At 42.6% G+C, this 27,878-nt stretch overlaps 1 protein-coding gene across 1 annotated transcript in view; it reads right to left on the reverse strand.

The window, feature by feature from the left end:
- Window positions 1-27,878, reverse strand: part of RSPRY1 (ring finger and SPRY domain containing 1) — a 155,603-nt gene that overhangs the window by 24,629 nt on the left and 103,096 nt on the right. The window contains exons 10-13 of the mRNA XM_069217218.1: window positions 14,549-14,692; window positions 12,650-12,761; window positions 10,053-10,155; window positions 5,136-5,288 (exon numbers count right to left, since the gene is read on the reverse strand). Of these exons, the coding sequence (XP_069073319.1) occupies window positions 5,136-5,288; window positions 10,053-10,155; window positions 12,650-12,761; window positions 14,549-14,692 (512 nt within the window). The remainder of the gene's footprint in view (window positions 1-5,135; window positions 5,289-10,052; window positions 10,156-12,649; window positions 12,762-14,548; window positions 14,693-27,878) is intronic.

Here is a 27,878-nt window from a genome sequence, read left to right on the forward strand (position 1 = left end):
ATGGGAAAATATTGACAAGCGTTTACCAAGTGCACTTTAACATTAAAAGTACAAATCCGAACCTTACCTTGAACGCACTGTAACTGAAACTTGTCTTGTAATGCACAATTTTCCAGTGTGTGAAATAAATAGTTCTATGAACTGTAACACATGTTCTGACTAGAGTTATTTTAGCATGCCTGCATGTTGTCGCACCTTCCACAGCCCTGCTTGCTCAGGGCAGGTTTTGGCAAAAGTTAAAGCTGCACTGGACACTCTAGGCCCCTTCCTCAGGTTTTATTTTGTGCCAGAAAAAATGCAGTTGTCCTAATGCTCTATGAACGCTGTTGTAATTTTAAAAGGGAGCCGTAAAAATACTAATAATAATAATAATTTGTTTTTGTGTTATGTGTAATACAGCAGTTTTGCCACTTTAAAGATTTGATAAATCCAAGGTGCTGAAATTATTGATGACCTGTGAGTCATGCATGTATTTCATCAGCAACAGCCTAACTCACCAGTCATCTTGCTCTTCACAAAATACACTGGGCGCTTTGACAGTTATTGGGTTACTTTAGAGGACTAATAGACCAAGTGAATGCTATGGAAAAAAAGTACGTTATTTTGATGAGGCTTCTGAGTGTTTAAATGTGTCCAGTAGCAAAACATGGTTAAGATAATTCAATCTATCATAATACTATCCCTTTATCTGGGCCTTGGAAAGACATCATATTTCCTCGACCAAGTTAACACACTCATGCTACAGTCAAAAGATAGCCAGCAACATACCTAAAGTTATTTCAACATGTAGACAGATGCCTCTTCAAACAAGCTAACTTCAACACCCTTTAGAAACGTAAGGCACAAACAAGTAACTAGGCTATTTTATCAATAGTCTTGCACAGAAACAAATTCCGTTTCATCATCAAGGTCACACTGCCTTTAGAAAGCAATAAGTCTGCAGATCAAGGATCTGCCTATAACTACCAACTACTTACATACTTGAGGAACAGATAAATTAGCTAACCTGAGAAGGTAGTAGTGGTGTAATTATCGCACCTCCTATCGTACAAACCATAATAGTAGTGAGTAAAGTTCGATATAGCAAAACATCCGTCAACAAGGTGGGTGACGATATTCTAGCCCTACTAACAAAGGCATAGAAATCAGTGGCGCCTTATGGATCCACTGAGACTTTATGGTCAGAAAGATACCAGACACACTCTGAACACAAATTCCAAATATAAGTTTTAGGATCCAAATAGTAAAGATGCGTAGAAACCAGATGGAGTCTGAATCTTTTATTGGTATGTAGCGAGATCAGTTCTTCCAAAGCTACAAATTTGTTACAAAACAGCTGACAAGTGTTTTGTCACATCCGTGACTTTTAAAAAAACTATCGAATCTAGAGTCATATAATGGTCAAAATGGTAATACCTACAAACCAAGAAACCCGTCATACACGCTGGTAGTGAAAAATGTGATGCTCCTCAAGAAAAGACAAAAGGATGACTGTATCCAGAAATCGCTTTCAGTCAAAGTTCTGAGTTTGGGCAAGAATCTTTGTATAGAAGGTAGGCAACGTACAATGACAAATGTTGAAAATTCAGCTATGGTCGAAAATTAGGCAAAGAAAACATCTTCAAAATTAAACAATCTAAAAATGTGTGCTGAAGATCTAGTAGTGGATATATTTTATCCTAATCAGCCATCCGTAGCATGTGTATATTCTTGGAAGTTAAGGATTCAAATAGCGTATGGACCATGGTAAGTTAGAATAAGGACTCAGTGTCTCAGTTGGGGACTTATCATGGTCCATATGCTAGTTGAACCCTGAACACATACGAGAAGGGGGAGGTTGGGCGAGATCAAACTACAAATTAAGTAGGAACAATGCTGGTCATAAGGCAATGAATAAGCTATATGCATTCAGTGGTCTTTCTTTTATGCCACTATTAGTCTGGGGTGTTACAGATTTCTAAATGTCACAACTACTGCCCCGGGCCTTACATTTGGTACACCTGTCACTGCCCTTATGACAAAATCCATATTACTGAGAGGGTCTCATGGCACCAACAATAGTATATCCATCTGTGCACCTTCTTAAACATCCACAATGGATTTCACTGGCCCCAGTATTCCGAGAGCACACAGAGTGCAAGTACTGTATCTGTATATGTGCTATACATGCACCATACACACATTTGTGCACACAACCACAAACACACACCCTTGACATGTATGTGAGATTTTAGTGAAAGGTTTTGCATTTCGCATCACAGCTGGGCTTTACAAATGTGGGGTTACTAGACCATACTATAGCAGAAATAAAAAACAATATAGATTAAAAACACACTATTTGCTGCCAACATTGCTTAAAACTGTGTACCCAGGCCATGCACAATAGCCCAGGGCATACTTTAAGGGCATGCTCGGTGAACCCCTTCAGGTCATAGGACAGGTCCTGTACCTTGCATTATCATAGACAAGCCTAGGCCTGTGCGCACACACTAGATTTTGTGTAACAGATCTGCAGGCTGTACGTGCAAATTGTGGTAAAATCAACTCAGCCTATCATCTATTCAGAGCTGAATTTTGCCAATCAATTCATAACATTAATTATAAATAAAAATGATCTATCAAACAATAATAGATTTGTGAAATGTGGCTAATCACCCAAAGGGTCTCAAGGTACTGTTTGTGGGTGTGCTGCTCAGTCGAAGAGCCAGGTCTTGAGGTCCTTCCTGAATTGCTACAGTAATGTGATCTACCCGAGCTTGAGAGGTATTGTGTTCCATGTCCAGGCTGCCAAGTAGGAGAAGGATCTTCCTCCTGCTGTGCTTTTCCGGATCTTGGGGACGGCTGAAAGGGCGAGCAGGAAGAAGCGGTGATATCTGTTGGGTACGTAGAAGGAGAGGGGGTGGTTGATGTATGCCGGTCCTATGTTGTGCAGTGCCTTGTAGGTGTGGATCAGGAGTCTGTATGTGATGCGCTTGTTGACTGGGAGCCACTGTAGGTCTCTGAGGTGGGAGGAGATGCGGATGGCTGTCTGGGATGTCCAGGATGAGTCTGGCTGCTGCATTCTGGACTCTAGTTTTGATTGAAGTTTCTTGATGATGCCGGCATAGAGTACATTGCCGTAGTCCAGCTTGCTGGTGACAAGTGCTTGGGTGACTGTCTTTCTCGTGTCAAAGGGAATCCACTTGAAAATCTTCTGCAGGAGTCGGAGGGTGTGAAAGCATGATGAAGAGATAGCGTTGACTTGGCGGGTCATGGAGAGCGAGGAGTCCAGAATGATGCCCAGGTTGCATGCATGGTCTGTGGGGCAGGGGCATTTCCCAGAGCAGTGGCCACCAGGAATCGTTCCAGGCAGAAGGGGTAGAGCCAATTACGAGGATCTCAATCTTGTCCGTGTTGAGTTTGAGCAGCTGGCCTCCATCCAGACAGCGACTGCTCTCATCCTGTTGTGGACATTTGTCTTGGCCTTTGCAGTCCTCAGACAGGGAGAGGATCAGTTGAGTGTCATCGGCATAGGAGACTATGTTTAGCCCATGTTGTTTGATGATTTTGGCAAGTGGGGCCATGTAGATGTTGAAAAGCGTCAGGCTGAGTGACGATCCTTGGGGCACTCTTCAGCATGTGTCCTTGAGGAATTGAAGTGAACGGCGGTAGTCTGAGACACTGTTCTGCCGGTAAGGAAGGTCCTGATCCAATCCAGTGCTTTATCTCGGATGCCGGCATTGTGTAGTCTGTTGTGGAGGGTGGAGTGGGAGACTGTGTCAAATGCAGAAGTGAGGTCGAAGAGGATGAGTGCGGCTGTGCCTCCGCGGTCCAGTATAATGCGTATGTTGTCGGTGACTGCTAAGAGTGCGGTTTCAGTGTTGTGGTTGCTTTTGAATCCGGATTGGGATGGGTCCAGGATACCGTGTGTCTTGAGGAATTCGGTGAGTTGCTGGTTGACGGCCTTCTCTGTTACCTTGGCTGGGAAAGGGAGCAGAGAGATGGGTCTGTAGTTCTTCAGCTCCCTAGGGTCGGCAGTGGGTTTCTTGAGTAGAGTGTTCATTTCAGCGTGCTTCCAGTTTGAGGGCAAGGTGGTGGTCTCAAAGGATCGGTTGATAGTTTGGCAGAGCTCCGGTGCTATGGTGGCGCTGGCCAGACTGAAGGTATGATGAGGGCACGGATCCAAGGGTGCTCCAGAGTGGATGGAGTTCATCAGTGTTTGGTGAAATACAACACAACTAACAGGTTATACTATTTACATTTTGTATAAGAACAAACAGATGATGAGAAACTGCCCGTTGTCAACTCTATACTCTTTGAAAATTAAACAAACATAGAAAAATCTGAGTAGACTCATATACAATATTATGTTTTCATACAGCACTCATTAAGAATTTCTAGTTAGACAGGGTAGAAACGTTTTAAAAATTCCATTTTCAGTTATCCTTTGCATTACTAGTGTGCTAGGGGTCCTGAGGTCCAGGAGTGTTACAATGTTCAAGGGAAACCCAAAGCCACTTCCCAGAGGGGAACCGATTTGGAGATGGACAGCATAAGTGACTGCAGTTTTTGCAGATTGTTTACTTTGCCCTTGGTGTGGGAGGTAAGGATGACCTCTACCCCGTCCTAGCTCAACCCTCCACAGGAGCATTACATTTTGATGCCGGAGACCTATGTTCTGCCAACTTAGATGTCTCTTGTGCTTTTCTAAGGTTTGCATGTGTACATTTCAAAAGTGCATAATTGTTATCTTCAAATCCTTGCTTTGACAGCTGACCACAGAGAAGCACCTTTTCTGTTTCTTGCCTCAATCTCAGAGAAAAACGTTATCAGTGAAGGCAGGTTTTGGGTTTTATTTTGTAGAATGTACGTATTCAGAAATAAATGCAGCTAATTCTTAACTACACAGGTTTCAACTCAAAAACGTCTTTGCAGCTAGTGCTAAATGAAAGTGGAAAACATCAGCATGAGTTGGGAAGATCTCGCTATACTCCTCCCCCGATCCCCCCACTCTTCTTTCATCAAAGCACTTCCCACACACAGCTAACCCTGGCCCCCCAACAGTGTGTTTCATACTGCAAACAGTCATACATGGATATATTGTTAAGAGCCGTACAGAATAGCTACTTTCAAGTTCCCACAAACCATATGCATACCGTGGCAAAATTATTTTTTCATCAGGTGTAAGAAAGGCATGGCTGTTGAATGTGTTGAATTTTATTGAAGGTGGATGCTTGAATGGTTTTGCTCCAAAATTAAACTCACACTGCTGATAGGACATGAAACTAGCGGCAGCAAAAAATCCAGATCTGTAAAAATAGAAATATTTATTTAATTAGGACATTAACATGAATCAAATGTAGCACAATCCCCTACAGTCAAGGCCTTAGTGAAATGGATCTAGACTAACATTTGACCTTTATTTCTATTTTTGTGAAGGGTAGCTCAACTAAAACTGCGTCAGCACATAAAATAAAACACGGTGAATCAGCTTGAAAAGTGAACAGAGATCAAAGTTTGCTTTTACTGGCAATTAAAGTTGCTTTATTGCATTATTTTAGAGCTCGTCAGAGAAGCACAGCACGTCAGGATCTGCCTTTCCTGATCTGAGGTTTGCTTGAATAGTATTTAATCAATACAAAGCTGCGATACTGTGCCTCGAAAGAAAAAAGGCTTTGCAAGTTATTAGATAGACATGGATAATCCTGTGGTAGAAGACTGCTAAAAATCACAAAAGGCTTTGCCACTTTTCTAGCTTAGCCTGAACGGTACTGGGCTTATTCTATGCTTACAAATTAGAGAAAAGTAGGGGATTTAGGGCCGTATGTAAGAACACAATTTCCCATAGACATAGAATGGTAAAAACCTTTGATACACCTGGCCCTTAGACTTTTGGTGGTGTTGCAGATCCGCTTCTTATAGCAGTTCTCGCCTACAAGGAAATTCTTTGGAATTACACAAGAAAGCTTAGTCCACTTGAGCACCTGGCATGCAAAACAATGTCTTTGTAAACTTGTGCACAGACCTCCAAGTGGCTGATTTACACGTTCAAGAAATTGATAAAGTCAGCAGTAATCACTTTATCCCATGCAGAATAAATAGGCTCTGACCTTACCAGAAAAGTGTTGGTAACATTAATATAACAAACAAATATATAAACACATACATAACACTATCCATCTAGAAATGAGCTGTTGTCAAACCTGTAGAAGTGGGCCCTTAATTAACAAAAAGAAGATTAGACTAACTACTATCTAAGTACTTTTATCTAGGTAGACCTTTGAAACCCTTTTAACATCTGAAGAACATAAGCGCTCTCTGCTGAAGAAAGGGTTTTGGAAAAAGGTAGGGAAATAATGTGTTTGACAAGATCTGACACTACATTTGTGAGGAAACTGAAGTAAGTACATCAACTTTATTTTTGTGGAAGACATTGTATGATTTGTTAAGGCAAACTGAATAAATATTAGTAACCCTGTAAAACCTTTTTTTTCTCCAAAAGAAATGTTGCAAGGTGGTTTATGAATTGGCTCAATTCAAAACAACAGTTGCAGACATTTTTAATTCACTCTAGAAAATCCTTTATCACAGGGACTCTCTAAAAATTGGTTTGTGAAGGGCGTTTTCAAAACTTAGTAATGGCTACAAGATGGACCTATATAAGAGAGATAAGGTAGTACTGCCTCTTCAGAGCATTTGGTGGCGTAAATATACTTCTGAATGCCCTGGATGTAGAATATTTTCAATTTAAAGGTATAAAGACCCCTTGGGTGGTGCTCATAGCTTCCACAGGAATGACCATACGTTTCTGCAGAAGAAATGGGTGTTCAATTTGAAAAGATCAGCTCTGCTCAATAGCCTCTTTTGCAGTCCGAGAGAGACAGAAGGTCAGTGAACTATCAATGCAGCCATTCTGTGGCTATAAGAATCATCTGAGCTTTGTCTCTTACCAGTTTTGTGATGACGTTTGCAATCAGATGAATCGGTAAAAATGTGTAAAAAAAAATTCTTTAACCAGCTTACCAAAAGGGCATCTACAATGTGCCAGGTTGGTAAAACCGAGGGGTATTGTTTGGGCATATTTTGTTTTCTATGTGAACAGATCTATCTGGGGAAATGGTCATTCACAGAAGACCTCACAGAGCACTTCTCTATTTAATACACATTTGTGGTTTTCTTCAAGGGATCCTGTTAAGGGAGTGTGCTCTGAGTTTTGAGCTCTAGGGACACAACTCCTGTAACGTGGAGCTACCTGGCAATTAGCAATTCTTAGACAGCTTGAGCCTAAATACAGAATTCTGGATATAGTTCCCCCTATGTTAGTTGACATAATACATAGTATTCATTTTTGTGCTGGAACTGGGAATTCAATTTGACAGCTGGAAGGAAAGACTTAAGAGCCAGACAAAATGAAGTCTGCTCTAGGAGAACAATGTGGCGATACTTCTTTTCAGGCGACTCATGCACACTCCCCAACCCAGGTGGGAGGCATTAATCACTGTATTTTTAAAAGGCATATTTTTATGAAATGGGACACCTTTTAGAAGGTATTGCTAATAGCAACAAGGACAGTTTTTGAGACAGTTAGCTTGGCCTCACAGCTGCCAGACAATGGACATCTCTGATCTTCCAGACACTGTTGCAATTGTCTTATCTGTAGCTGTGCATAAGGTAGGAGGAAAATGAACAATTCCCTTGACCCTAGCATAGAAGAGATCTGAAGGGCTATTGGATGAAACATCTTTCAAAAATTGCAGTGCTTTAGACAGACAGGTGCACCAGGATAACGGCAAACAAGAGGGGGGCGTAGAGAGAGGATATCCCTGCCTGATGCCCCTAGACAGTTGGAAGGAACCAGAGACACCCCGACCCGTCCAAAGTGTACCCACAGTACAAGGGTCCAAATAAATAAGACAGACCCACTGGATATGTTTAGGGCCCATGCAGACTGCATGCAATACCTGCCATAGCTAGGTCCAGCGTAAGGAATCAAATGCCTGCTCAACATCCAAGAGAGCTATGGCATAGGCATCGTCTTGGAGTTGTGGGGCATGGAAGACATGAGCAAGATGTCAAAAGCTGTGAAGGGTGTTCTGCTTGGCAATGAAGTCCGACTGGTTTGTGTGGATTAAACCAGCCAAGTGTGGGAGCAGGTGTGCTGTCATCATGCTGTTGAGAAGTTTTACATCAATATTTAGGAGCAAGATCGGTTGATAGGCCGCTGGGTCCCTACCCGGCTTGGGCACAATTACAATGAGTGCCTTGCGCATGAAGGCCGGCAAGGCTCCAATGAAAAAGGGCTTCTTCATATACATCCAAGAGCTTATCTGCTACATTAAGTGCATATTTTGTGAGAAAATTCTGAGGGTAAGCCATCACTACCTGGAGTCTTTGCAATTTTGAGGCAAGTATCTCTTCTTTGGAGAGCGGGCTATCTAGGAATTCCCTGGCCTCCGGTGAAAGACTAGGGTAATGGACTGTCCACTAGGAACCCTTGTAATGCGCCAGGGGAGGGGATAAGCTGTTTAGCATACGTATATCTAGATGGGTCTGAAACACACCATGAATGGCCTGTTGCAAACAGACCATAGTGCCTGTGTTATTGTAGAGGGTCAGTATAGGGGAACGGAGGGCTTCCTGATGGATCAACTGGGCCAATAACACACCCGTTTTATCAGCCTCCAAATGGAGTCTCTGGTGATGGGCAGTGTAATTGTGCTTTTCAAGTCTGTGCCAGTCCTCCTGGAGCTCAGCCCTGGTTGCATGCCATATAGGGAGTTGTTGGGGATAAGAAGAAAGTGACGCTTCCAAGTTTTTTAAATTGTTTTTCACATTTATCAATGTCGTTCTCTATAGGATGTCTTGATGCAAAAACCCCGAGGACAAATTTCCTGGCCTTCTAGTAAGGCGCCCTAGGCACTTGGAACATGTCTCTGCCAGGCACATGGCAGTCTGGAGAGTCGCCCAGCAATGGCCCAGAAAAGAGCTGGGCTCCGATGCAAAATGGCACCCACTTCCTTCCTCGTGGTCGCATTCAGCCATCTGCTAGAGGATGGCACAGGAGTGAACTAACAGCTTAAGTTTAAGCAGTCATGTTGTGTGGGCTTTCAGGATGCCGCTGGGGGGACAGGGCGATTCAAATGCAGCAGGATCAAGGAAGGATTGTGGCAGAATTGTAATCGCTCCAGCTGGAGCTCCGAGAAAAGAGTCTATTTGCCCATCTTGCTAGGACACACCCTCACCTTCAAGGTATTCAGCATGGCGTAAAGGGAGGCCTCAATCTGCATATTGTAGGCTGATGAAGTCTGAAATTCACTCATAACATTTTTAATGCTGGAATAGGCTCCAGTGATGGGAAAGAGATCAGCATTAGGAATGTTAGGGATTCCAAACTGTTTAGGGGGCAGGACCATTTGCTCGAGGGAGAAGAGGACTTCTTAAAGTGTTTTTTTTGGTGGGAAGGCAACTTGGGAGATCATTACTGAGGAGACTTACCTGAGAGGATGCTCTTTGACATATACCTGCTGGCCTTGACCTCCCACTCTATGATGGCATTTGGGTGCATCAAGGAAAAGGAGTCACAGGACCAGGGGTCCTGTTTGGCAGCCAGACATCACTGGCAGCTAACCTTGTTGAACCCAGACGTCAGGAGACATTTGTCCCAGATGTTGAAAGCTGGGGAAATTCAATGGTGAAGTTCAGTGAAGAGCTCTGGACCCATGTCAATGAGCAGAGGGAAAATAAATTGATGCTAACACACCAGTTGGTGCATTTTGTTTGTCACCACAATCTTGATTGGCAACTGGGGTTGCTGCTGAAGCTGCAGAAAGCCACACCTGAGGATGCTGGAGAGATATTGCTGGGGAAAAGGAGCTCTTGGTGGATATTCATAAGATAGGGAATCTACAGGAAGATAAATATCAGAAGGAAAAATGCTGCAAAGTTTACTTCACACTGCATTAGAAGCAATTTCATCAGACTAACTAAATAGCAGAAGAGCTTTGATTAAAGCCTAACATTTTAGTAAGAACAGTGCTTAGAGAATTCTATTTCTGCTCAAACATATTACTCACATAGCTGATGAAAAGACTTGCTTCTCCGGAGGAAGGTGGTTTCCATTCAAGTAAAAAACCATTTGCTTTTTCTGCAGGTCTAACAGAAATCCTATGGTATCACCTACAAAAATAAAAAAGATGGCTAATTATGAATATTTAAATTCAAATTCATGATGCTAGCATTCTTAAGGTCTGATTCTCTTCTTTCAACAAGTTGGAAATGCTACCACTGTAGGCAGGACCAGAAACAGCTTCTTAGAACGATAGCCAGCACTTACCATTTTGCTCAGAGAACCACCTGCACTTGCCCCTCCCTCCTACACATGCCCCACCAACCACAAATGCAACACTAGTTGTCCCAACAGGGTTATTTCTGCAATGTAATATTGTGGTACAGTGGATGCTTAACAGCACAACTGAATGGTATTGCAGGTAATGAGAAGAAAGAACAGCCATAACTAGTTCTGGAATCACCATGAAGGTATTTTCCTCACTATTTTGTTCTCAAGTGTAAGCTATAACGTAGAAGGCTCAGTAGAACATCCATGTAAAACCCTTGAGGTCTTGACTGCAGTTCTGAAAGTTATATCAGACTTGGCCTCAGCAAGCAGATCTGAGCAGGTCACAACCGCTATCCCACCCTCATTCCACTCAGACTGGGTACCTGTGGGAACTGCCTCCTACACTCTTGACTCACTCAAGGCTGTAGCAGGAAACAAACTAGATGCCCAGGGCAAACATTTTTTGGAGGTCAGAGAATAAATAAACTAGATTTTAAAATCCTTTCTAAACCTCCTCTTTGGGTATTATTGCATATCAAGATGTTACATTCACTATTACTTGAGGGCAATTTAATAAGGTTAGCTTTCATAAATCACTTAACATTTAGTTTTGGTAAACTTAATTGTTATGGAACCCAGACAGTCTGTTTCAGAGATGTTCTCAATTCATGAACTGCTGCTTTTCAAAATGCATGTTATAATTAGTTTTTGCACTCGCCCTATGACAGGGACTGTAAACAAGGGCCACCATTAGGTCAAGGGGGGGCATCATTATGGCTGTAATATGCAAGGGACACCAATAATCAAGGGGTCTCCATAATGAAGTAACAGGTGGCTACAAAAGAAGATATCACAAGTATTTTGGGGGGAGAAGCAGTGGATAAAAACTGGAAGAAGCAAGTCCTAGTGACCCTGAAGAAGGGCAGATCGAAATGGGTAGACATAAACAGAGAGAAGGCCAAAGAAACTGTAGGAATTCACACCTAACAGTCGTCCCCTTCATATAGGGAATTATTGCATTGCTGCTCCAATTATATGACCTTATGTTACACCATATTTGCGAAATAGCAAAAACTATATACATTGTAAATTACTAATATTATCAGTCTATGGCTGATGAATGTGAATAATGACACCTGCAACAACCAATGCATGTATTCTTAGAATTGAGTGCTCTAGAGTCTCTCTTGCTTCCCACTGGGAATAGCAGCACTTGAGGAACAGGCACAAGCCTGACTGCATCTTTGCAGTATTCAGATAGAGAGCCTCTCCTTCCAGTCCATGTGACCAGACGTCAAGGGATAAAAGAAATGTAGATGGAGAAAGTAACAGTAAATGACAGGGATGTTTTTCCTGGAAAAGTTCTGAGTGACAAAGAGACAACAAGAGTTAAGTAAAAGTTGAGTATAATGCCACTTGGAACCATAAGGTGGTCGCCCTGGGCAGCTGCAGTAGGGGGGGGCATCGGAGCATGCTAATCACAGTAGTGAGCAGTTTTTATGCTGTGAGAAAGCTAACTAGAAGGAAAAATGTCCTGAAGCACATATGGAGCAAGGCTGGTTGCCACAAACACGATTGGAAGCTGGGATGCTCATCTAGACTAAACTATATAATTATATTTTACAAGCAGCTGTATTACACACAATTGCCTTACAGTATGGCGTTGTATCTCAGTGTATGCTTGTGTCTTGTCTTAGGGGAGCAACTTCCCATAATGGAGAATGGAACATGATAGGGCCAAGGAGTATCTATTAAGTGCATTTTTAAGTCTGAGTTACAGGTTAAATGATGCAATTTAGTAAGGAGCACCATGTCAGGAAGCTACAAAGAGTGTGAGGCTGCAACTGCATTTCCTCCCTCACTCCGGAGGATTTAAAGATGTCCAATCGCCTGTAAGTAAAACGTATCATGTATTTCTTTTAGGGAAATTCTAGATCAGCTTCACCAATTCAGAATTACGCCCACAATTAGATTAAAAAAAAGACTCACTTGCAACTCTTGGTGGCGATTTTAAATTATAAGAAGTTAGAAAGATTTGTGTTTTCCTATAGGATTGAGTACAACCGCCCCAGGGCAAGCCCTTACTACTATATCGTAGTCCGGAGGAACACTTACCCAGAGCAGGAGTTCCATTAGTGTCTGCCTACGGGTCTGGGCCCCAGCAAATGTTGTGATAGGCACTCTATTTCAATGAGTTTGTGAACTGCTCAGACGAAAACACGAGGGTGTTTAATTTGTTGTTTCAATTATTTTGTAGTTGGGTTAATGAAAACCTCATAAAAGGAACTACAATAGTTTGAAGATTAAGAGAAAGGAAAAAAAGTACATATCTACCTTCCTTCCAGCATGGATGTGAATGAGGCTTACTTCTTGCATTATACCAAATGAGCTGCCGGCAGCCATCATACGCACAGGAGTATTCATCATCTCCAATACCGTAACCTTCCTATAAAGAAAAAAGGGCAAAATAAATGTTTTTATTTGTAACGTTTGGCACACAAGCAATATTGCCACCCGCACACAGACCATGAATAAATGTTTAATTGCATAGCTTTCAAAGCAATACAGGAACCTCTAGGTACTATTTGGCAAACCGGAGATCTATAAATTCAACACTAAAGTAGTACTTCCATTTTGATAACGGGGAAGACTTCAGATTTCTCCATTAGTACATGATGTGGGACATGTTTCTTAAAGACACCTTGGACATTTACCACTGATTACAAACGTCTCAAATGACTCCTATCCACTTAATGCTGATGGGGCACTCACACAAAGCACACATAATGTAACAAATTCCATAAGAACATTCTGAATTGTTGTATTTTTTAGGGTTTCCCGTGTTTTTATTATTGTAAATTTGATTTCATTCATATCTTACTTCACACATTTCCTCCATGTTTTGCCTTGTTTGAGACACTTCTCAATTTCCTTTCAAAACCTCACAAGATTAGAATTTTCTTAATTCAATTTTGTACGTTTTAAAGAAAGTGTGGCTTAACCTTTCCGTGCTTTTGCTGGGATCTAATCCTTTTATTGCAAAACTGAATGTTTTAGAGTAACACCCTTTAAAGATTTTTGATGGTCTTCCTTTTAAAGAGGAAAGACATACTGCGGTTGGAACAGCCAGTGTCCTGATCCATTAACCAAGGTATTTTCAAACAGCGTATCATTAATTTTGCTACAAAATTAAATCATACATTTACAAAACCAACCATACATTTACAAAACACCTTAGAGAATGTGACTATAGACCCCCGGGAACCCCTTCCTCTAGAATTATTGGTTTAGCCACATCTTACAACGAGGCAAACCATACTGATCTCATCTAGGTCACTGAAATTTTAGTCTGACAAGAAAATGGCAACAAAGGTTCAGCCATTGCGAGACGCATGTTTAATAGACACAACAGCTAAAGGATCAGAAAACCTATGATTTGGTAATACTTCTCAAGCCTACTATTCATATGTGCAACCCTAGACATACTCGGGGTGAGTCTGGAAACACCACAAACTGTTTGCTGGTAAGACGTATTGAGAAGTGCAGACTCTTCTGGTCAAAGCCAGGCCCCTTCTCGAAGTGGCTGTATGAAGTTTGAAGGTATCTACCCACAGATTAAGAAATCGGCTGCCACATCCTAGAATCTCACTCTTGCCATGCTTGCAGGATGCACAGAAGATTTGTTCTTGTCTGCAAAATGAGAATGCTTCTTCAGTCAGAGTTGAATTTTGTACTATGCTGAATTAAGCCAGTCAATCTGCAGTTTAGAGAAATAGATACACATAGTGCACCAGCTGTGACTTTGCCACGATAAATGAAGATTTGAAAAATATTTACTATTCAAAGGAAGAGAGTGGTTGCTTGACTAAGGGTGGAAGGTAATGCTACCTGTCACAGTATGCTCAAGTGCCAACTTGTCCAAAGAGCCAACTCCATTTGTGAAAGAATGTCTTTAAAGATTAAGACCTCTTGAAACATCTTGTAAAATTGCCAAACAGAATTAAACAAGCTTCACAATTAATGTTTGACTAATAGCAACATAATTGACTGTACAACATTAAAGTGCATATTTCTGAAACTCAAAGTAAGCAAGGCTGAGAGCAGGCCTGTTTTTGTTCCATGCTCAGTTTGTGTGCTGGTGGGATCGAGCGGTAGTTTGATCTTCAAGCTAAGCAATTACAAAGCAATGACTGAATATGTTAAATGATAATATTTCACAAAAAATGTACTTACATGATTAAGAAATTTGCTGTCTTTCGTCGCCCAACCAATTTGCATTACGCCAGAGGTAATAACTGTAACTTCATAGTACCAGATTCCAGAATCAACACAAAAAGTACACCGAACACTTTCAAAAGAAGATGCATCACATCGGGCCTGTAATATCAAAAGCAGAACACATGTTTATGGCAAATTCCTCTTCCGAGAAAAACATGAAATAGAAAACAAAGCTGGTACTCTAGAAAATACACAGTAACCACACCATGGGTTCATTAACCCAAAAATCTGTTTGATGGGGACACATTAGGTGCTGGCAGTGTCTAGTCAGGCAAGCATTCGAACTCTGAAAATATAAGAGACTGAATACATATTCCACTGCATGTGTAGGGGTTTTATGTCATAAATAAGCAATGAACCATCTTAAACGACTGCATTACTAAGAAAGTTCACATGGAGACCTATTTTTGGCAATACCAGCAAACTAACCCCTCCCCTTCATTTACCCAGGCAGTCTCTTCACACGCCCTACAGCACAGCTCCTTAGGTAGGGTAGCCTCTCCCGACATTAGAGGTGATTAGGAATCACCGCTGACAGTGTAGAGTGGTACTTAAAAATAATAATGAAATAAAAAAAACACTACCACATTGGAGAGGCAATACAGTGGGGACAGCGACCTTGAATCACGATTACAGCACATTAAATTCAGAAGTTTGTGTTGCTCTGAATTCAAAACCCCATTACCCTAGCGGGGAGGATACCTGTAGGATCGTGATCTGGGCTTCACGCAGAAACACTAGAATCAATAACACATCTGAGATCCGAGGAGGAGGAGGAGGAGGAGGAGGAAGAGGGATGGCCTTCATAAGGGTTGCATTGAGCACGATGCCAATAAATGTCAGCCTATGTGAGAGAGGGGGAGAGAGAGAGAGAGAGAGAGAGAGAGGAGGGACTTTTGGACACTTCTGCTAAAGCTCAGGACATAAAGACTCACCATACACAAGAGATGTTCGTAGACCACCATCAGGAACACTGCCCTGACCAGCCAGTCTTCCAGGTATAGTACAGAGTGCTGAGCTCTGCATCAAAGCTACGTGAATGGCAGCATCTTCATCATGATGTGCAAGCCCATCATTAGTCAGTAAGGAAGGACCAGAGACAGAAAATGTTAGAACCCCCAACATGAATGCCAAGTAGCACCTGTGGGCAGAGTGGATTAAAGATGAAAACAGGAGTCCTGAAGAACCTGGTAAACCAAGTAATCCCCAGAGTTCAAAACCAACAGGATATGTCCCATGGACAACATTTTTAACTTGTCTTGCCAGATGAACTGGTTCGGCATTGAGAATAGAAATATTTGGATCACCTCATGACCAAGCTTTCTTGCTGGCATTTGTGGGACAAGGAGCAGGGTATCACCAGGTCTGATAACAGCTTCTTCATACGCTCTAATAGGCTGATGACTGCTTTGACAGTTCCCATAATGCATGGACTTAGCAGCCCAAAAGAAAGGTGGCATAATTTGTGCATAAAGCCAAGCTCCCAGTAACAAAATCTTCACAATTTACAGCATCATGTTTCTTGGGTTTCTTGGATTCTATGCCCATAAGGGCAGTAGTTAAGGTGTTTAGTGGTTCGAAAGTCTCCCTCAAAGCAGATCCCAGACTCTCCGGTCACTGGTGGGAGGACAAAATGTGAGGGTTGCCAAGTGTCAGCCTGCAGGCTTGGCCATATACATATAAAATGTTGGGACTGAAATCAGTTTCTCCCACGTAGATAATATAAGGTCACGGACAGTACTGTTGAACAGAAGCAAGGGCACAGCAGAAACTGGGGGAACTGCAAAATTCCATCAGAATTTCCGTCATCTCTGCAGAAGGCAAAGTCAATTCCAAGGCTCCACCGTCTTCCTATAATCTGTGAAAGATGAGACTGCCTTCGAGGCAGGGCTAGAGGGGTAGGAAATATCCCCCTTTAAGAAGTATTTAGGTCTCGGTGTTTTGTAAATCCAGATTAATGACAGCATTGTTATTATAAGGAGGCAGGAGATAGTCAGCTTCTAAAACATTATTGCCCTTTGGTCCATAGTCCTTATCCTCCATAACCAAGACACCTGAACCTTAACCTAAAATCACCTACAAACAGGTGAACAATGTGCTCCTTCTGGAGATGTTCACATACTGGTTAATCACTGAAGTTAGCCATTACTTTTTCCAGTGACACAGGATTCATACTTGCTTCTATCAGCTTCTTGGCCAGTGCCTGAGCCATCCCCATTGGGGAGCCATCACTGACTTCAGGGTTGGCCCCCGAATGAACAGGGGATATAGCCTTGGCCAGGTTTGACTTTGCCTTAAGTGCTGAGGCCAAATCCAATGGATGTGCAGCACTGAAAAGCCTAGGGAGTATCGCAGAGGGCTGAATGGCAGTCTTGTAAAATCCAGCACTGCCAAGCTGCCCTAATGCACTTAGTCAGTCAAAAGACTGGGGAACTCCAGCATCAATTTCTTAGGTGACAGAGGTTCTACTGACAACGGTAAACAGTTTTGAGGCTTCAAACCATCTCTTCAGATCGCTGGGTGAGAGGTATTGCCGGAAAGTGACCTCTTCTTGGATGAAGAACAGGATTTATCTTTAATAAGGCACTTTGTTTTTTTGTTTTTGGCAAGATTCCTTAAAAGATCGCCACATGGAAGGTTATTTACTTTGTTTTTTTTATTTTTTTTAAAAAGAGTCCACTCAATGGTTGTCCCTGCATGCCTTAGCCAACAATAACAGCCTCCTGTTCCCTTATTGTCTTAAGTTGTATGGAAGCACAAAAGTCACTGGCTATGATGATGTGCCCAACCCGAGACACTACAAACAGTTGTGTGGACCCAAAAGGGAAATCTTCCAGCACCCTCTACCTGGCTCGCAGTCAGAGGCTCTTTGAGGAGATATTTAACATAGCCACTGTTGAAAACTGAGAATTTAGTCAGTGAGAACCCAAGAGAGAGTTCCAGACCACATCCATAAGGCATGGAAAAAGAGAACCTGATGTCAGTGAGGCAGTCTGCGCCTAACAAGTTAGTTAACTTCGGTGACCCCTTTTCTGGTAGGGACTCTCTCTAACTGCAGATTCTTCACCCAAGAATATTCCCCAAGCATCACAGGATGCAGAAAATTGAAAGCAGTAACCCCTGCGTGGCGACAGATGGCATCATTCGCTTTGTGTTGACTTCGCTCCACAACCGAACTGACATATGCAGGCCTATACAAGTGCCACCCATGCACTTTGACATCAATTGCTTTCTTGACTCTCTCATGCCTGCAGACACGAAGTAAAAATCAGAATGACTGTGGCCATTGTGCAGATTCCTAAAATTTGATATTTTTAGGTGAAAAATAACCCAGTTTACATAATGGGGAGGATAGGGGTTGTGGGGAAGGGGGTGTCACTGAGCAATCTGTAGTTAGAGCCTCTACTAGAAAAGTAGTTACTGAAGGTAAGTAACTTGGTCTTCTGCTAGAGACATCTAACTAGAGGTTCCTCACTATAGTATAGATACCAAAGCAATACCTCCCAGGCGGAGGGTATGTGAACTAACTCAAACCAAAAAGTCCTCCAGGACAGAGCAGGCAAAGAGCCCTTATCAACTGACCTGACTGTCCAGACAGCAGTGCTTCGCAGACATATGGAGTGACAACTACGTAGTCACCTGGCAAAGGTCTAGGACCGGCACTCCACTTGCTAACACAGTGTAACAATCTAGGCTTTGGTGGAATGAACCCTTAAGTCTTCTGGACGCTGCTTCTTAGAGAATGATTAGCAGATCTTAATATATAGCACAATCCAGGGAGAGTTGGCCCTCTTCTGCACCATCTTGCCTTTCTTTGCTCAAGTGAACCCAATAAAGAGCTTATCGTCCACATGCTGCTCTCTGGTACGATAAATGGAGAAGGTGAGAGCCTTTTTTGGATACAGATGATGTAGCCTCCCAGAGGTGAGGTGAAGTTAATTGCTTTGGGAGGGTGATGTTTTGCCAGACATGAAAGGGAGTCACCACAATTGACAAACAGGAGGCACAAGTCCTAAGAACCAGCTTGTCTGGGTAGAAGGCAGTGAAAGGTGGGCGAACAGAGAGGGCTTGAAGCTCAATAACCTTCCCTGCTAATGTTATGGAAGACGGTCTTGAGGGTAAGCAACTGTAGTGGACATCTGTGCAAAGCCTCCAATGGAAAGCACATAAATTCAAGACTCACTGGGGCATAGTAATAGGGGAAGGAGGAAACAAGTGTTATTGCTCTTTCAGAGGACTCATCAGAACAGGTGATTGACACCAGGAAGGCTGGTTTGGCAAATGTAAAAAGGTCTAGGTAGCTGACAGGTGCCCTGTAATGGTGCCCAAAGCAAAGTCTTATTGGGCTAAGGGCAACATAAACATGCCATCTGACAGTTTAGCAGGAAGTGGGTCCACCTGCTTGGCAGCACGCACTATTCCCAGTAGTAGGCGTATACAGATTTCGTGAGCAGACACCTTGCTGCCAGAATGACGTCCACTGCACTGAGAGAGAGAGAGAGAGGTCAAAAATCGCTCAACTGCTGCAGCTTAGTCTCCAAGCATGGAGGTAGAGGGAATGCTGGTTCAGATGCAGGCCTTTGCCCTGCTGCTGCAGCAGGCGGTCCTCCCGAAGGAGCAGCCTGATTGGAGAACAGATGCTCATGTTCAGGATACCATACTCTCCATGCCTAATCAGGGGCCACTACCTGGGCCCAGTAGTACCTCATCTTCTTGAGAACTCTGGGGGAGAGGTATTGCCGGAAAGACATGCAGGAGTCCTGAGTTAAACTCTACGTGGAATGAGTCTCCAAGTGATTGCTATCTTGGAAACTCCAATGTGCAGAAATGCTGATATTGCATGTTCAACAACGGTGAATAGATCTAAACAAGTTTCTACTCAATCACAGAGGAGACCTTGTGCTACTTCAGAGTGTAACCTCCATTTGTGATCCACAAGGTGTCAACGGCTGAGTTCCATCAACCTGGTGTTCAAAGATTCCACCAGATGCTGCTCCACCAGGAAGATTCCCTGGCATTCCAGGCATGACCAGAGGCACAGGGTCTCCTGACTCAGGGTCCACAACTCCTCCTCGCTTGTTGCAGTACCACATGGTGATGTTATGGTCTGTGAACACCTAAACCAACTTCCCTCTGATGGAGGAAGGCTTCCATTTTCAAGTGGATGGCTCGAAACTCCAACAGGGTGATGTTGAGCAGGGCCTCCACCAGAGAACAGAAGCTTTGGATCTTCACCTCTCAAAAGTAGCCACCACAATCCAGAAACAATGCATAAGTCATCATTGTAATCTCTGGGTGGGGGAAGGGAGAGGGGCCTCCCACTAACCCAATCATGGCCCAGCAGATCTCCTCTGAAACATGGACGTGATCATAGAGATCCCCTTGATGCCGCACACACTGAGACTTCAGATCACATTTGTAAGGAAACTGGCTTTTCGTAGGTTTTCCCCAACTTTGTGCCCCCATTTGGACTATAAGCTGCTGTATTTTTTACTTTGACAGTGCACTGAGGCCCGCTGTCCAGACCTCAGTGACAGTGTTCAGTCTCTTAACAAAAGTTATGTTGAATTGGACGCCCTCATTTAGCAAGTACTGATAAGTCCCTAGAATATGGTACTCAGGTAGCCAGGATATGCAAGGTAGAGTGTCCACACAAGGCTGCAGCACTGGTTGTTCCATCCTGTGTGTGACAAGGTGAAAACATGGATTCCAGCCTTCCACTGCAGACTGGAAAGGCAGTGCCACACTGCAAGTTTGACTTTGGGCCTTTGTCATTAATGGCAATGACAAAGTCACTTAACAATATATGTAAGTCTCTATTAAAGACTAAAAGAAGGGCCCTACAGCAGGGAGCTGTATATTATTAAGCAAGACATATAGTTTTATATATGTCATAGCAGCAAAACCCTTAAAGCTGCCACTGTGTTGAGGAAAATTAGTAACCTTATTGACTAACACAGGGTTACTGGCTGCCCCCCCAGCCTAGCTAACTCCTGAATGGGATAACCTAAATGGGTACTGTAAAGTATCAAATTAATCGCGGCATTTACCCTGATCTGATGCCCAAGTCGAATTTATTGCCACAATAACATTTCTGCATCTTTTAGAAAGTTGCCACTCTGTGCCCCATCTGGTCCAGTAACCTCACATGGGCTCTGGCACAAAGACCACTTTCTGCCCGTGTTGGGAAACGTGTGAATGACGGAGGCATAAGGACAAAGGCAGCTGCCGCAGTGCGAGATGTCACCTCCTCTCAGAGGATGGCCACTCAGGGTGTTACCCCAAAAGGAGAGCTTCAAAGAGGAATCCATCTTTGGTAGACAAATGGTGATAACACTCCCGGGCAGGCTGCCTTTTGTTCATGTAGAAAAGTTGGCGGTAGGGACAGAGAGGGGAAACAGTACCCAAACTGTTTTTCCTGTGGGCGTGTAACCCTCAGGTAGCCACACCTCTAGGGTGGGCTACCAATCTCCTAATGAGTGAGGAAGGGTCTAGACATCTTGAGAGTGCCTAGAATAGTGATCGCCAGATTCCACACACTGCAGGAAATACATCACCAGAAGGGAGGGGACCCAGTAGCCCAATGACTAGTGACCACGTGGACCCCCTCAGAGCACTTTCCTGGGATGAATATGGCACCCCTGTGCACCCTGCCCCTTAGTACACACTGGATTTGGAGAAAGTACCAAAGGAGGACCACCCTGCTGACATTGAAAGCGAACAAGGAGAGGCTGTACTGTCGAAAGGACTGCACCTGCAGCACTTTGAGCTACTGAAGTTGGACTGTACCTATGGCTCCTGGATTGGCGAAAAGTTAATTTTCAGCCCAAGATCAAAAAGTGACTTCATGGGACAGGCAGGTGGCCACCAGACGAGCACAAGGGACATCAGAGCTGGAAGAAGCCCACACCGGCAAGTTGGTAGCCACCGAAGACGTTTTGTCACTTCCTGCTGCTGGGCACCCCAAAACACTTAGCCGGGAGAGCCAATAGTTACACCAGGGTCTGCTGAACCCAAGGCTGTTGTCTGTTCTCAGTTTTGCTGCCTAAGAGGGACACTAGCCCCCACCAAAGGTTTGCAGGCTGACTACTGTGTAGTGAGAACCAAAAGGTCTGCTGCAGCTGCCCTTCTACCTTCGCAAAGAGGACTTCATGGGACCCCCCCCAGTTCAGTGGCCAAAGCCATCCAACCTCACCCGTGGACTGAAGGATCACCGAGAACTTATCTCCGTTGTAATTGTAATAGTATTTAAATAGCGCTTACTACCCCTGACGAGGAGGCAAAGCACTTTTCGGTGAGTAGCACGCTACTCTGGAACCCAAAAGGAATTAGTGGTGGATTAGTATAGGGAAATATGAGTAGTTTTAGTGTTATGAGTTAATTTGAGCCACGGATATGTGAGCTTGTTTGTTGGGTTGACTGGAGTAATGTAGGGTTAGGAGGAAAGAATCCAGAAGTGTTAATTGGGAGTTTATAGTATTAGGATGAGGCTTGGGATGAGTAAAGTGGGGATGCAGGAGGGAAGAGTCTGTGGCTGGGGCATGGTGTGGTATCTGTACTGTGAGGGTGCTCTGGGGGCAGATGAAGGGACATCACCTTCCAAACTAGACAGTGAATGGGTAACAAACATGGCACTGAATATACTAATGGTTACTGCAATGTGTCTATATTAATTGCCTTGTTATATTTTTAAGTTGGTGGGCTAACATTTTGTATAATATATATTGTTGATGGTGCATTTAATTTGCATAAACTCCAATACTTCATAGTATAGTATTAAATATGGTGTAGTGGGTATATGAAGAAAGGCTCTTACTTACACACGGTGTTTCCTTTTTTACAGTGAGAAGTATATTTGAAACTGTCTTTCAACAGGTTTACAAGCAAAATTTGCATGCGAAAATTCTCAACCTGTTATAAACCTTAAAATCCTGCATGACAAATTGGCCTTCCATCACTTATGTTTTTTAAAACCACCCTCTTCTTTCTACCTTCTGTCTCCCTCTTCTGTACAAACGTTACTCTAAAAATCTCATGCCTGTCTTAAAGCTCTTTGGAAACCATAACAATATCTATTAATAATTCCAGCTAGGACTTGTGTCTCACCTAGCCCCACTCTAATGATCACATTTATGTCGACAATTACCACAAAGAAACTGGCCTGAATGCATGGAATGAGCATGCAAAACAAACCCCAATAACCAGTTGACTGATCACTAATTTGGCTCAAGGAGAGTGCTACTCGCTGCAAAGTGCGTCAATGCCTCGTCAGGGGTAGTAAGCACTATACAAATACAATTTATTTATTCTATTGAGTTGCAGAAGAAAAGAAACAAACTTTCAGGGTTGATGGAGGAAAGGGTAAGGAAGAGGTGGGAGGATAGTAAACTGACTAATTTGGAATACTGGGAGAAAAGGGTAAGTTACTAGCATGGAAGATATAAAAAGATCTCACAAGAAACCTTATAAGCCCAAAAAAAAAAAAAAAAAAGAGGAGTGGGGGAGGTGGTAAGTGATCACAACGATATTGAAGAGGCTTTTCACCATTGTTTTTTCCCCAGAGAGGTTTACACAGAAAATGTAAACGTAACTGAGGTTCAGACATGTTTGATGGCCCCATTCTAAAACTCTCAGATGCTCAAGCCGCTGCTTTAAATAAGAGTACAGAACAATGAAAAGTGATCAAGGCTGTTTGGGACGGAAAAAAGGGGTCTGCAGGACCCAATGGATTACCAAATAAACTGTATAAAGCACTGGGAAGTAAAATGTCACTTACCCAGCGTACATCTGTTCGTGGCATGTTGTGCTGCAGATCCACATACCATGCACATCGACCCTGACATCCAGACCCCTGTTGACAGCACAGTTATCAGGAATATCACTGAGCATCTTTTTATCCTGTATAACCAGCATCAGGAGCATGCCATTGTTGTCAACGGCTGTCATTTCCAAAAATCTTGAACTGGAGTGGAAAAGAGTCTGGTGGCCACATAACTGTCCAAAGGATCCTTACTGGCCTCCTAGACCCCCACCCAGTAAGAACTGGGCACTCAACTCAGGTCGGAGTTTCTGAACAAACCCTTTCAATCTTTTCAAAAGTTTACACACTTTTTGTTGACCACTGCTTGCTTCAGTTGAATAAAAAAAGTGTTATTAAATGTTTAAAAATTCATATCTCCGGAACAAACTGGTGGATTTTGAAGTCCAAGGACTCTAAAAATATACTCTATTTCTATAAAGTGTTGCTGTGTTTCTTTCCTTTTGTGTCACCTTCTTGTTGTATTGTTTTGTGATGTTGAATGCTTTGCACTAAATTCCTTTGTTGAGCCTTGATGCTTGAAGCCACAGCTACCCAGGGTTGAACTGAAGGTGATACAAACAAGCTTGACTAGACCCAAGACAGTTTTTGTAAGTGTATTCCCTGATAAGACCCCACTGCCGTATCAGAATACACCCAAATCTTCACACCACTACAAAGCCCGCAAATGTCTTCTGGCATGCTGGACCATCAGGATGCAGGAGGTCAACAGTCCGAGCAGCCTCAGAGTCATCCTCACTGAAATCCAGGACAAAGGATAAAACACCAGGATCAGAGGAAAAAAGGGAGAGAAAAAAGAAAAAAAGAAAAAAAAAGGGAGAGAAAAAAGAAAAAAAAGAAAAAAAAAGGGAGAGAAAAAAGAAAAAAAGAAAAAAAGGGAGAGAAAGAAAGAAAGAAAGAAAGAAAGAAAAAAGGAAAGAAAGAAAGAAAAAAGGAGAGAAAGAAAGAAAGAAAAAAGGAAAGAAAGAAAGAAAAAAGGAGAGAAAGAAAGAAAGAAAGAAAGAAAAAGAAAGAAAGAAAAAAGGAGAGAAAGAAAGAAAGAAAGAAAAAAAAAAGGAAAGAAAGAAAAAAAAAAGGAGAGAAAGAAAGAAAGAAAGAAAGAAAGAAAAAAAAAAGGAGAGAAAGAAAGAAAGAAAGAAAGAAAAAGAAAGAAAGAAAGAAAAAGAAAGAAAGAAAGAAAGAAAGAAAAAAGGAGAGAAAGAAAGAAAGAAAGAAAAAAAAGGAAAAGGAAAGAAAAAAAAGGAAAAGAAAGAAAGAAAGAAAGAAAGAAAGAAAGAAAGAAAAAGAGAAAGAAAGAAAGAAAGAAAGAAAGAAAGAAAGAAAGAAAGAAAGAAAGAAAGAAAGAAAGAAAGAAAGAGAAAAGAAAGAAAGAAAGAGAAAAGAAAGAAAGAAAGAAAGAAAGAAAGAAAGAAAGAGAAAAGAAAGAAAGAAAGAAAGAAAGAAAGAAAGAAAGAAAGAAAGAAAGAAAGAAAAAAGGAGAGAAAGAAAGAAAAAAGGAGAGAAAGAAAGAAAGAAAGAAAGAAAGAAAGAAAGAAAGAAAGAAAGAAAGAAAGAAAGAAAGAAAGAAAGAGAAAAAAGGTCAGTCTAATTTCGGCACATTTATATCCCAATAATGTCAAGAGATTTGCTGTAGTCTGGAAGTGGGCAATGACTGCCTTCAAGCAGCCAGTTATTGAAGGGGTGGAAGGCTCGATCCCCTGACATAAAAAATGGACCGCAGCCACCGCCATCACTTTCATGCACACCGAGGGGCACCTGAGAGGCCAAAAGTGGGCATAGTGAACTGAAAATGCACTTGGCCCACCATGAACCACGGATAGCATCTGTGGGCCTGCAGGACAGGATGTGGAGATAAGTACCCTGCAGGTTCAATGCTACCATCCAGTCTCCAGGGTCGAGGGCAGACCAAGACCTAGGTCAAGGTAAGCATCTTGAAATTGTCCTTGCAAACGAAGGCGTTGGAGGGGGCGAAGATCTAAAATTAGGCAGAGGACTCTATCCTTCTGTATATAAAAGTAGCAGAAATAGCAACCACAACCTACTTCTGGCGTTGCCACCTTCTCTATAGCTCTTATGGCCAAAGGAGCCTGAACCTCCTGTTGCAGGAGGGACAGATGGTCCTCTGTCAACCATTATGGGGATGATGGTTAAGTGTGGCAAAGTTTTCTGAAATGGTAGAGTATAACCATGCTGTACTATCTGCAACACCCACTTGTCCAAGGTGATGGTGTGCCACCCGGGTAGAATGTGCTGGATCCTGCCCTGACAGGGAGATTGTGTGTCTGAGGACACAATGTTTTAGAAGCTGCAGCATCAGGAGGGGCAGCAGGAGGGGCTGCAAGCTACCACTGCTGTCCCCGCAGTATGTAGGAACTGCCGCCAGTCACACAAAAAAATGGAATTTGCTGAGATGGCGATGTTGAATAACCCTACCTTGTCTGCCAAAAGTGTCAATTTGTGTTGCCTCTGTCAGAAGGGACACGGGGATGCATTGGGGACTCGTGCAGGACTTAGCCCCAGGCACAAAAAAGGTATCATTAAGGGCCGTATTAAACAGATTGAGAGGCTCCAAAGAGGTCTGATCATGTTGAAGGACTTCGGTTAACAGATTGGAATAAGCTGGAGATTAAGGTTAAGGCAACCGCCACATCACCATGGCAAATGATGCCCTTTCCTAGTTGCAGGGCTTGGAGGAGAGGACAGGACAGTGTTTGGAGGAGAGGACAGGACAGTGTCGGTGAAGTGTCCAGGTCACTAACAACTTGGAGATTATCACCTGCATCATAAAGGTTATTATCCTTTTTTATTTCAGTTTGAAGATATGGGTTGTTGAGCATATAAGCGATGAATTGCTATTTCATTAAATGCACATTTCTGGCATATGCTTTATTCTGTAAATGTATAATGAATATGTTTAATAAGCAAGATCAATCAAAGGCACATTCAGCAATAATTTAGAGGCTATTTAGTTTAGAGATTAATCCAGGAATGTCATAAATCTTATGACCATTTCCCATCCTAATGCTATTATTTTACCTTTTTTATTCACTTGCTTTTAGGCTCCTTTTAGTTTTAGGTTCTCATACACATACAGGAAAGGTTCATTATAGCTATATTCTCCATTTTAGATAGCCTGTCCAGCTTGCTTACCTTTGGGCCAGACACTGCATATCATTATGCCGTAAAGACTACAAGACCAAACTCCTTTTTAAGTAGGGTGAGGCAACATTTCCTGCTAATCTGCAGACTCCTCAACATATCCGCCTTTGATGCAAATGTGGGCTGTGCTATTCTTTCCAAGAACTGTGAAAGTGCCAAGTCTTTTAGATACTGAAATCCAAAAAGACACTTGATGTGAAATCAGTCTGGAATGAGTGCCCTGTTATCTCAATTTCAAGATTAAATAAAGAATAGTCAAAATGATGTAGTCTGAATTGTTGTACTTTTACCTATGTTTAAAGGAATGCATTTCAGCCTACATCTTGACGTTCCATGGTTATATCAAACATTTCTAAGGTGCCCTTTCAAATTCCATCTTAGATAAGACAATATAAAGGGACTGCCACCGGACCACTTGTCAGGAGAGAAACTTCACCCAGGTCACAGACCGAGATCCAGATGAGCACCGCACCAAATTCCATAACAACCAAAGAAGCCTCCAGCAAAACTCTGAGCTCTGCAAAGCATTGCATTCTATCTTTGTGAACTGAGGCCAGGATTTTGTTCTAACATAGATGTATCCTCCTACCTCTTAGCCAGCTGCTCGAAATAGTAGACAAAATATTCCAAACTAACAAAAAACCCTGTTGTACAGGTACGAGCTTCACCTCCGTACCCAGGCCTATTTGTTTATCTGCTAGAACTGGCATAGCCCTTAGAGATGGCAGAGTGAGGGTGTTACAGGCTATAAATTGTGATATTACGACTTTTCCTTGTTTTCAATGTCGCTGAAAAGTGAGCTGCTTTTTATCTTCTGTGCTGTTGCCAATAATATGTGCACTAGATCCCGGCATTTTAAAATGAATATGTTCAAATACAAATTATATTTCTAGGGATCTTAAGTATGTAACTCATTAATGAACATTTGTTTGGAATACCGCTGCTCCCTGTTAGTAACCCAAAAAGATTGACACCACCTTAATTATATCCTGGGTGGAGTTCTGCGAGGTTGTAATAACCTGTCTTCCACACCTGGTGCTGGCGCATTGAACTAAGTTCACTCGTCTGTAAGAAAACATACATTGTAGAGTTGAGCCAAAGACCTAATTTATTCAACAAATAAGTACCAAAGGTATTGTGAATAAACTGCCCCCTGGTACAAGGCAGAAGGACAGTATCTGTACCCTAGGGGTTACCCACATTGACAGGAACAAGAGGCATGGAAAGCGACCTCGGTCAAGGTCGCTGCTGTGTCGTCTCAAAGACGGAGAGCATTATGGGATGAACATCATAATACAATATTGGTGA

The sequence above is a fragment of the Pleurodeles waltl genome, chromosome 12, assembly GCF_031143425.1.
Source record: "Pleurodeles waltl isolate 20211129_DDA chromosome 12, aPleWal1.hap1.20221129, whole genome shotgun sequence".
NCBI classification, from domain to species: Eukaryota; Metazoa; Chordata; class Amphibia; order Caudata; family Salamandridae; genus Pleurodeles; species Pleurodeles waltl.